The sequence below is a fragment of the Barbus barbus genome, assembly GCF_936440315.1.
Source record: "Barbus barbus genome assembly, chromosome: 28".
NCBI classification, from domain to species: domain Eukaryota; kingdom Metazoa; phylum Chordata; class Actinopteri; order Cypriniformes; family Cyprinidae; genus Barbus; species Barbus barbus.
In genome coordinates, this window is record NC_136756.1 from 22,266,265 (window position 1) to 22,278,509 (window position 12,245).

General features: G+C 36.8%; 2 protein-coding genes across 2 annotated transcripts in view; both read left to right on the top strand.

Annotated features, from left to right (window-relative positions):
- LOC306848081 (retinal Mueller cells isomerohydrolase) overlaps nt 1-12,245 on the top strand; it is a 219,813-nt gene that overhangs the window by 148,901 nt on the left and 58,667 nt on the right. The gene's annotated exons all lie outside the window — the stretch shown is intronic.
- LOC306847776 (FAS-associated factor 1-like) overlaps nt 1-12,245 on the top strand; it is a 72,884-nt gene that overhangs the window by 4,374 nt on the left and 56,265 nt on the right. Inside the window, exons 3-6 of the mRNA XM_079381923.1 lie at nt 1,328-1,374; nt 6,709-6,980; nt 8,269-8,360; nt 8,733-8,824. Coding sequence (XP_079238049.1) covers nt 1,328-1,374; nt 6,709-6,980; nt 8,269-8,360; nt 8,733-8,824 — 503 coding nt within the window. The remainder of the gene's footprint in view (nt 1-1,327; nt 1,375-6,708; nt 6,981-8,268; nt 8,361-8,732; nt 8,825-12,245) is intronic.

The following is a 12,245-nucleotide window of genomic DNA, read 5'->3' on the forward strand; positions in this document are numbered from 1 at the left end:
CGGCACTTATGTCCTGCAGTGTGATATGATATATGCTATGCCATATCTTAAGTAAATTGATTCTCGTTTTTTATTATATACTACAGTTCAAAAGTAAAACAGTAAAAACAGCAGCATTGTGAATTACAATGTATTATAATTTTATTTTTTAATATGTAATTTATTTATTAATTTATGTATTTTATTCCTGTGATGCAAAGCAAATTTTTTCAGCAGCCATTAATTCAGGCTTTAGTGTCACATGATCCTTCATAAATCATTCTAATATGCTGATTTGGTGCTCAATAAATATTTCTTATTATTATCAATGTAGAAAACAGTTGTGCTGCCTTTTGTGGAAACCATAATACATTTTTCTCTAGAATTCTTTGATGCATAAACAGTTCATTCTTTCTTAATAAAGCAATATTTTTTTAAAGGCTTTTATTTAAAAAAAAACTTTTGAATGGTATGAATTTATGAAACAAGAATGTATGACCTCATTAGTCAAGAGTTTTTATGACTTCATATTAATTTAAAGACTGTAAGTGACCCTGTACCACAAAACCATAAGTGTCAATTTTTTGAAATTGAGATTTATACATCATCTAAAAGCTGAATATAATAATCTTTCCATTGGTGTATGGTTTGTTAGGATAGGACAATATTTGGTCGAGATAGAACTATTTGAAAATCTGGAATCTGAGGGTGCAAAAAATCTAAATATTGAGAAAATTGCCTTTAAAGTTGTCCAAATTAAGTCCTTAACAATGCATATTACTAATCAAAAATTAAGTTTTGATATATTTACGGTAGGAAATTTACAAAATATCTTCATGGAACATGATCTTTACTTAATATCCTAATGATTTTTGGCATAAAAGAAAAATTGATAATTTTGACCCATACAATGTATTTTTGGCTATTGCTACAAATATACCCCAGCGACTTAAGACTGGTTTTGTGGTCCAGGGTCACATATATGTGCTAGTTTTCTCACATTGCAGGATTATTTACATGAACTGCAAACAGCAGAGTTATTAACAGTGCACCAAATTTGCATACTGTGAAGCACGTTCTGTATTACTTATTGAACTTTCATAAACTGTGTTCTGTTGCATACTATATAATAGGGACGTACACATATTCAGACATGCTGTGTTAAAACATCAAAGAAATGGTGACTAGTTGCATCACCTAAAATATGTTTCCTTTTGTACATTCACATGCATTGACTAAAAGGTTTCATGTTATGTCACTTTTGATTTGAGCTCAAACCCAACAGTTATTTGTTGTATTCATCAATAATTTGAATTCTCATTAAAATATATTTGTATTTTCTTTGTAGGCAGCCATCAATGGAGTGATACCACAAGAAAATGGGATCTTGCAAAGGTATGATGTTGATTTGTTGATTCTTATGACTCTAAAATCATCAACTCAGGCTTTCCTTTTACAAGATTATGGCAGAGATTCCACTCCATCGAATTGCATGTGGTAGTCTTTAGAGTAGAGATTAATTCTGGTAAACTCCAAAGACGGCACATTACCTGAATCAAGACCTGGCTGAACTTGATGGCCCGAACGAGGTGGTTACTGTTTTCATGCCCCTGTAAAATGAAACTGGCCTCTTCTCAAAAGGGCATTCGTTTCTAAGCTATAATGAGACCCAGCTGTGGCTGCTGCTGGTTCCCTGAATGTTAAGGAATCGAGGGGGAAATGTCAGAGCAGTGTGTGTTTCGGCTTGTAGGGCCTTTGGTAGAGCTCTTATCATGCTCATCTGATTAGTCAAATCAGAAGTCTGCTCTTCCATTTTATGTCTGGCTAATCAGCAAACTAACTACTGAACACAAAATCCTGCACTTTAATATTGATCTAGCTTAATTTCATAATTTACAATTAGCCTGTGTGTAAAGGAATCAATGGATGATCTCTTCCACAGTTAGCCTAGGTGTCAGTGTCTGGTGCAGCCCAGTGTAAGCGGAAATTTTGAGAAAATTAAGCAAAAAATTTAAATCTTGAGGAATTGATACATGACAGGAGAAAGCAATATTGATATGATCTACCTTGTTCACTCTAAAGGAATTTAAAACTTCTGGAACGCTATAGTGTAATATAATAAAATGTTATGTCTACTACCATTAATAAAACTTTAAAAAAAAATATATATATATATATAAAATTATAGTAGACAAAGAATTTGATCACAAATAATTACATTATTATGCAGTGTGTATATGTACACGTACACAGTGTATTATAATAATGTAATTTTTGTGATCGACAGTTGTGATATAACATTTATTGTATATTTATTGTACATCACTTGTATTAAAACCATTCTTTTTGCTACTTTAGGGTTAGGGTTAGGAAAGAGAAAAAAAACTTGAGGGGAGGAAAAAGAAAGTGAGAATTAAAGTGTGTTGCGGAAATAATTGCGGTGAAATAGCAGTGCAGAAAAGGCTGTCATCTCATTTCCCTCTGGAAGTCTGCTCCCCAGCAATTACCCCCTTCGTGCCATTTCAACACCAGAGTCACAGGAAATCAAACAATCAAGTTTACTGCGGGGGTTTTCATAGCGATTGGTTGATGACCTTGTTAATGGAGGAGAACAACCAACAAAGTTGGGAGCTTTTTATAGGACTCAGCACGGATGTAGACAACTGTTGTTTCTGCGCTGCTGGCCACATTTCAGTGGGTTAATACCGTGCCCTAATAATACTGTTTAATATGATGTGTTTGTGACCAGCGGTAGGATTATTTAGATGCTCGCCACCGTTTCATACATGCAAGTTTTTCTTCTTTTTTCCCCACTCGTCCTTTTTCCAGTGTCTTTAGTTTGGTCTGCTTTGGATGGCAGTGAACTCATTCATGGTGTGTTTAGGCTGAATGTAAAGCTTTTCAGCATTCCATCGACCAATTAAATTCTGCCAGTTGCATTGTGGGTAAGAAAAGTAGTTGACAGCTTGCATTGTTGAGCACTCCTCACTGGGTTGTGAAGGTATATAGAGGGGCCAACCACCTTGGCACAGCGTTGGGCACTAAACCGTTGACACCCACAATTGAAAATGCAACAAACAGTTCTTGTTGTTTGTCTGTCTCGCTTGAAGGGTTTGTAAAGTGTTACACTACGCATTTAGCCGTATTGAGATTTCCCTCAGTCGCCTTAGCCTGAAAGAGAGAGAAATTGAACAGAAACGCACACAACAGCAACAAAATCTGACCCTATAACAGGAATTGAAACTTTAGGCAACAAAAGGCGTTTGTGAGCACTCATTGTGTCCGCCGTCCATTTCTCCTTTCTCAACGGTCAGCGCTCATGAATGCACCAGAGTCTTAAGAACAAATATATTCAGACGGACCGCGATCTGTGACGGTTTATTTAGAGGGTGTGTGAATGTAAGAGCTTGGACAAGAGGACATGTTTTTCTCAAAGGCACGTAATTATGAATGGAGCCTGGCATGGCGACTTCCAGCCTGTGCATTCAGTGGGTGGCTGGCACCATACTGCAGGCTGTAGGATGGCACGGTTCACTCAAGTGCCCCCATTGAGTCGCCCGCCGCCAGCTGGATCTCTGCTCGGCGGGACCCGGAGACCTACGTGCTGCTGCCAAGCCAAGCGTGTGTGCAGACTGCCATCTAGACGCTCACGGTGGAATAACTGTTGACTGAATGCCAGTGTCTGAGAGAGGGGAGGAGAGAAAAGATAGACATTAGTGGGTGAAAATTATATACAGATCACAAGATTGTTTAAAAATGGGTTGACGATGCCGCAGGCTGTGGAACTCTACTGTTGCAGCTCCGCTCTAGAAAGATGTTTTATTAACCGCTCTCTCATTTCACCATGGAAGAACAAACATCTAGATTTGTTAATAATCTTGATGTAGCGTCTCATTGGTGAAGTCTATTTCTAACCACGTCAACTTCACAGATGTCATCTTGTGTAGGCCGAACTCTGAAATAAGTACAAGGGAAACCTCATCCTAATGTCTGAGGTTTACCAGATTTGCATTTTGTCATCATCTTGGCCTTGTCACATGCTGTTCCTTGGTTTTGTTTTAGAAGCATCCAACGAAAGATGCATTTATTTATTTTAAGCCTCACATTTTATTTTAAAGGGATAGTTCACCCAAAATGAGCATTCTGTTGTCATTTACTCACCCTCAAGTTGTTCCAAACCTCTTTCTTGTGCTTAACAGAAGAAAGAAGGTATTTTAAAGATTGCTGGAAACCAAACACTGGTTACCAAAATGAGTACAGTATATGATGTATAGAGTGAATGAATTTTAATTTCTGGGTGAACTATTCCTTTAAATGCTACTTTTCTTTTGTTCCAAAATCTGGAAATGTGGAATTTTCACAATTGTGAATTCCAGGCATGTAAAATAAATCAAAATTAGTTCTTAAAAATTCAAATGTCTGTATTGATTCTGGTTTGTTTGTTTTGTATTAAAAATAGACCAACATTTTAGTGGTTAATCTGTAATAATGTTTCCCACCAGTAAGCTGTAAACCACTACGACGACTAAATTGAGTCAGCGAATTATGGAATTGGTGATCTAGATTAGTCAGGTTTGGTAATGAATCATTTAGACTAAGGCAGACTGCCTGATTTTCTCTTCTTTCTTTTTTTTGTCACAGAATGTAATCACCCAGCAAAATGTTATCACTCTGCTCTTATATATAGATGGATATATAAATATGTACATACATACAGTAATCTCATGTAGAATGTTATATAATACATAGCATATCTCAACTGCTATATTATATATTACACTATATTATAGCACAGCTGTAATCTGCTAAATACAACAGTAAGGCATAAAGATATTATAAACATTAACATCACGATTTTCTGTAAAACTGCTTTGAAACCGCATGTATTGTGAAAATCGCTGTACAAATAAATTTGACTCTACTTTTCTAATTTTGATTCCTCATACAAAGCTCTCACAAGAAGACTTCTCAAATTTGACATTATTATATTATACTATTATATGATATACTATGTCTGTGCTGCTTTTCCATCATGTCTAGTTTTATTATAAACATTGAAATGTGTGACTATTTTGACCTATAGATGTCACTGAGGCTGCAGCAGTGACTGTGTTTTTCTTTTTTTTTTCTGGACATTTCTTTAATTTATCCAATGTTTGGGTTTTCTTTTTTGTGTCTAACGAGTTTCTGAATGCCCCCGGAGCCTAACGTCTTTAACCTTTTGGTATTGTAATAAGGTGGTATAAAGTCAGGCATTGTGTGCTGTGCCTGGCCCCCCGCTCCTGCTCTTACAGCGATATGTGCTGACCCTGGAGGAGAAGAGAGGAGCCTTTGTCCCACCAGCGCTCAGAGAAAAGACATTATTTACTGCCACAGGGGAACACGGGGGCACGGGGGAATTCAGCCATCAGCCGCTGAGAGAGAGAGAGTACGACAGAGAGGGAGAGCAAGTGCCAGAAAAAGCCGTTTTGTGTCCTCAGCAGAGCAAAAAAAGGGTGATTTTCTCTGGGTTGGACAATCGAGCGTCTGTTGGGCCCTGCCCATATTATTATACCAGTAAAGCCTGTTTACATTGAGTCTGATACTGTTTGGATTTCAGCACTGCCGCCATTGTGGATCATGCAGAGTGGTGTAAGAAGGTGCAAGCTTTTCCGCTCTCTCTTTTCGTCTCTCCCTCACTTTATCTGTTTCTCTCCCTTCCAAGTCTCCTTTTCTAAAATCATCAAAAAAGTTTTCCATTTGGATGTTGGAGTTGATTTCCTCTTACATTGGTCAGATAGAGTGAACATAAAATTGACAGGAGGTTCTGTTTTTAGATATTGTGCATTACATGGTTAGTTTCAGTTCAACCTAGGGCCATCCATTCAGAAAGCCAGTCTCACATGGGTGATAATAATAATGTTTTTATTTTCTTTTTCAATGTCATTCTGTCCAACCCTACACCTAAACCTACCCCTTACAGGACACTTTGCATTTTTCCTTTCTCAAAAAAACTCATTCTGTATGATTTATAAGCCTTTTGAAATATGGGGACATGGAGAAATGTCCTCATAAATCACCTTCTCCTTGTAATACCCATGTCATACTCATGTCATTATACAAATTTGTGTCCTCATATGTCACAAACGCACACACACACACATTATGTATGGGTGTATAGATATGTATGCACTGTAAGTATGTATATCAGAAAGTTTTTACTTTTGCTCACCAAGGCTGTATTTATTTGATCAAAAAATAAAGTAAAACCAATAATATTGGTTTTCTATTTAATGTATTTTAAAATGTAACTATTTATTTTGGCAAAGCTGAACTTTCAGCAGCAGTTACTCCAGTCTTCAGTGTCACATAATGCTTCAAAAATCATTCTGATATGCTGATTTGATGCTCAAGAAACATTTCTCATAATTATCAGTGCTGCTTAATATTTTTTTGTGGAAACAGTAATACGTTTTTCAGAATTCTTTGGTTAGAAATTTCAAAAGAGTAGCATTTACATGAAATGTATAACTTTTGTAACATTATAAATGTCAATTTAATAATAAAAGTAGTACTTTCTTAAAAACAAAAACTTACAGACCCCAAACTTTTGAACACTATTGTTTGTTTGTGTGTGTGTGTATAATAATAATTTATGTATATATCAGATTTTAGTTATGATGGAGAGGTGCTTCTCTTAACAATTTTAACATTATTGAGCTAATCCTCGTTTTCCTCTGTCCTGTGTAGTAATTTCGCAAGTGAAGCATCTCAGACCGGCCCTTATGGACCCCACAGCCAATCAGAAGCCACAGCACCTGCGCCCTCAGCCCCGCCTTCTTCAGAATCAGCATCAGCATCAGCATCATCATCTTCCTCACCCCCATCCTCATCCAGCCCAGCTTTCTGCCCTGTCCAGCCCTCTCGGCACATCGTGGAACGGCAGTCGCGGATGCTCAACTTCCGTGTGGAGTACAGACAGCGCTCCACAGAAGTGGTGCTGGAGGATGCCAGCACAATCGGTGAGCACACACAATGTTTTGATACATTAACATAATATACATGATCATTTAATCGTTCAGTCTTTTTGTAGTAGACAGCTTATTGGCCCACATCCAAAAAAGAGTCTGCATGTCAGTGCTGCTCTTGCTAAGGCTGCACACATTATTAGCACTGTCCTTGCTTAGAAGTACACGTCATACTTCCAGAGCATCTAGTAGCAGGTTTCATGTGCTTGTTACCCACAATGCTGACAGGTTTCACGAATTAGATTGGGCTTTTGTCAAATAGGCAATAATTAGCAGGTTATCTGCAATAATTAACCTGTTGTAAAAAGATTTCTCAGAAATGATTGGAGCATTTTCTTGGTAGATGTATGTACTGAGCTTTGATTCTTGGTATGACACAAGCCAATGAACTGAACCACATACTGTTTATGTGACTATTTCTGTGAATGAAAGTTGAATCTTATGTCAAGAGTGAAGTCAACAGGAAGAGCTGTGAGCTGCAGGGTGTGTGGCACTCAGCAAGCCACGCAAATACAATGAAAAAGGAAGAAAATTGCTGCTGTGCCTTTTTGCTTTTGGTATAATAGTCAACTCATTGGTGTGTTGAACATACAAAGTGTTATTTTTTATATACTTTAAATAGATAAATGTATTTTAATAATCTATTTATATAAATTAATATTATTATATATGAATGTGTGCATTTGTTAATCATATGAATGAATAGAATTCATTCATTTAAAATATTAAAATATATTATGTTGCTTTTGCTTGGATCTTTTTTTATCTTACAGTTATTGTAAATATGTAATGTGTTGTGTATATGTATCCAGCAGAGGTTGTTTTGTGGGTGACAAGTCTTTGACACACAAGCATGGTTTCATCAAGTTTCTGTCTGAAGCTTGATATTTGTTATGCATTTCAGTATAAATGCAGTTTAGATCACTATGCTCTCAAACCAGTAGCTAGGATAATTAACTAACCTAGATTTAGAAATGAGGAAAAATACCAAACATTTTAAGAACCGATGTTCTGGTGAATGCTTGTCTGCAGTACACACATACTGTACATTCACTAGTGCACACATACTAGCAGGTTTGACAAGTGAAAGTGCTGGCAAACAAAAAAATAAAAAAAGAAATTTAGCAGCTTGGCTCCTGAACTGGCTAAAGATAAGAAGCACTTTACTAAAACTTGACAAAACCATGACAAAACTAGACTAGATACATGCTGTCCCCTAGTGGTAACATACTGAACTGCCATGAAAATGTTATAACCTATTCTTATTTCTTTCTCTCTGCAGGAGATATTAAATCTATTTTAGAGACTGAGCTACAGGTGCCTGTCTCTAAAATGCAGTTAAAAGGCTGGAAGAGTGGAGACATATCTGACAGTGTAAGAATGACACTATAGAACACATGCTGGCTGCTGATAATCAGATTGTTGCTGCATTGATTTTTTTAATGCATTAATGGTGCATTATCTTGTTTAGAATGTAAAACGTAGACATATGTTCACAATTATATAAATAAGTTGCAAAAATATGGTGAAAATTGGGACTGCCATGTTGAGGGGTGGGGTTGAATCTAAAAATATCCATTTTATTATTATTATTGGTGAAATGATTTGAGTGTTTTTTTTGTTTGTTTTCCTTAAATTATTCTTTGTAGTTTTTCTTGTATGTTGTACTTAGAAAATGGCAACTTTGAAAGTATTTATGACCTCTTTGATGTTTTTTTTTTTCTTTTCTTTTCCACTTTCTCTCAGACTGTTTTGCGGAGTTTACATCTGCCCAAGAACAACAGTTTGTATGTGCTCACCCCTGATATCGCCCCTTCAGCCAGCACCAGCCAGAGCAGGTATGTTTTTTGTAATGCTCTGAGTGTCTATTTTCTGCATTGACATTAGGCATACAAGTACATTGCATTTATTTGACTACGTTTATTTGACTTTAGCTCAAACTGTGTTGCTAAAAGTTAAAACAATGCTAAAAACAACTAATGTACATGCACTTTATAGAGTACATTAACAAAAACTATCAAACAGGTTCGACACTAGATGTTCTGACTAAAAGGTTGGACATCCATTCCTGCAGTTGCCATTTACAGTGGGTACGGAAAGTATTCAGACCCCCTTCAATTTTTTTACTCTTTGTTATATTGCAGCCATTTGCTAAAATCATTTAAGTTCATTTTTTTTCCCTCATTAATGTACACACAGCACCCCATATTGACAGAAAAACACAGAATTGTTGACATTTTTGCAGATTTATTAAAAAAGAAAAACTGAAATATCACATGGTCCTAAGTATTCAGACCCCAGAATTTTAAAAATTCTGCTGCACTTAAGGCTCCTAAGAGCACAGTGGCATCCATAATCCTTAAATGGATGACGTTTGAGCTATCGGGGGAGAAGAGCCTTGGTGAGAGAGGTAAAGAAGAACCCAAAGATCACTGTGGCTGAGCTCCAGAGATGCAGTCGGGAGATGGGAGAAAGTTGTAGAAAGTCAACCATCACTGCAGCCCTCCACCAGTCGGGGCTTTGTGGCAGAGTGGCTTACGGAAGCCTCTCCTCAGTGCAAGACACAAAAAAACACCTGAAGGACTCCAAGATGGTGAGAAATCAGATTCTCTGGTCTGATGAGACCAAGATAGAACTTTTTGGCCTTAATTCTAAGCGGTATGTGTGGAGAAAACCAGGCACTGCTCATCACCTGTCCAATACAGTCCCAACAGTGAAGCATGGTGGTGGCAGCATCATGCTGTGGGGGTGTTTTTCAGCTGCAGGGACAGGACGACTGGTTGCAATCGAGGGAAAGATGAATGCGGCCAAGTACAGGGATATCCTGGACGAAAACCTTCTCCAGAGTGCTCAGGACCTCAGACTGGGCCGAAGGTTTACCTTCCAACAAGACAATGACCCTAAGCACACAGCTAAAATAACGAAGGAGTGGCTTCACAACAACTACGTGACTGTTCTTGAATGGCCCAGCCAGAGCCCTGACTTAAACCCAATTGAGCATCTCTGGAGAGACCTAAAAATGGCTGTCTACCAACGTTTACCATCCAACCTGACAGAACTGGAGAGGATCTGCAAGGAGGAATGGCAGAGGATCCCCAAATCCAGGTGTGAAAAACTTGTTGCATCTTTCCCAAACAGACTCATGGCTGTATTAGATCAAAAGGGTGCTTCTACTAAATACTGAGCAAAGGGTCTGAATACTTAGGACCATGTGATATTTCAGTTTTTCTTTTTTAATAAATTTGCAAAAATGTCAACAATTCTGTGTTTTTCTGTCAATATGGGGTGCTGTGTGTACATTAATGAGGAAAAAAAATGAACTTAAATGATTTTAGCAAATGGCTGCAATATAACAAAGAGTGAAAAATTGAAGGGGGTCTGAATACTTTCCGTACCCATTGTATATATGAGTGGCCCATTTCTTTATACAAATATATCTTATACCTAAAGCCTGAAGTTTGTTTTTTAGTAGTCTCAAAATCCAGTTCAATCCCAGCGTCTAAAAGCTGACCATATATTTGTGTGAATTATATATGGGGATTATACATTTGTGTTCTCAGTACTTCAAACTCCTGTTTAAATGAAGTTGATGGCATCAAATTTGCAGGATTTAGGCAAGGAAGTCTATAATTCCTGGCGAATGTCTATTAGCATTCCTATAATGTGTTTAATATAATGTGTCATTATACATAGCAACTTGTGAATTGCAGACAATAGAGAAAGGTGCTTTTTGGCAACAAAATGTTGTAGTTAACACATCTAACCAGCAGGGGTTGACTGGACCTTGTTATCCAGACAAACCTTGATCCCTTGCATTTAAGTGAATTCCCACACTCACAGCTAGGTGGCGTTGCATGACCACATTTTATTTAGATAGAGACACTAGATCAGCATTTTGATTGTAAGGCATTTTATTCAATAGAAAAGCTTCCCTTTTTGCATTTATTTGTGTTTTATTTATTTAATTTATATTTACAAAGCTTTGAGATCAGTAAGATTTTTAAAAAGATACTAATGCTTTTTGTGCAGCTAGGATGTGTTAAATATATAAAAATTAATAGTCAAAATATTTAAAATGTCACTATAGATTTACTTTTCAAATAAATGACCTTTATATACGATAAGTAAAATAAATAATCTTTTGCACTTTCTGTTCATCAAAGAATCCTGAAAAAACATTGGTTTCCATGAAATATATTTAGCAGAACAATTGTTTTCAACATGGATAGTAAGAAATGTTCCTTGAGTACCAAATTAGCATATTAGTGAATGATTTCTGAAGGATCAAGTGACACTGAAAATTGGAGTAATGGCTGCTTACACTTTTTTTTCAGCTTTGCCATTACAAGAATAAATTACATTTAAAAATATACTAAAATAGTTATTTTAAATTGCAATAATAATACCACTGTTTTTACTGTATTTGTGATCAAATAAGAGATTTGTTTGAAAAAAAATCTGACTGACCCATGTATATTGGGTCTGATAAACAGTTTAGGAATTTAGTAACACGTATGTGTATTTAGAGATGCTGTGACTCAGTATACATTACATTAAAAAAAGAACTAAAGAAATATATAGCTGATTATTGACTTATGTCTTTATTTAAATAAGCAAGGTGTTGACATTGTGGTCAGAGCAGTGCGGTTCAAAGTAATAAATGAAAGTAACTTCAATTAGAAAGGCCTGCGTGTGTGTGTTATATTGATGTGTTTGTGTGTGTAATTATGTGTGTTGATTAGCACTGCTGTAAGCCCCGGGGGGAGGTGGTCGCGATGCCTTCGAACGACTGGATATAAACTGGCATCTCTGTCAGCTTGTGTGGACACTGTACTCTAGAGTGCGAAAACATTCTGAGAAAAGTACTAAATCGGCTGTAAACTAACATTGTGATAACAGTACCCTCCAAAGCACATCAGCACTTCATTTTTTTCCCCTCCTGTTATTTGGCACCTTTTTGGACGCCTGCATTTCATATGGTCCAGAGGCATTTTGTGTGTTTTTTTTTTTTTTTTTTTTCTTAGCTTTCATTTTTTAGATTGCAACAAAAACGCACATTACTGTGATGTACTGCATGCTATTGTGGACCACATTGCTGGTCACGGGTTTAACGGATCCTTTGAGATCACATATATTACTGTGATCCTGACAGCTGTTCTCACTCGTCTCGTTTTTCCCTGTCGGGCAGGTGACGTGCCGCAGAGACCTTGTCACCTCTGTCTCTAAATGGCACAATATCTAATATCCAGCACCTACTAG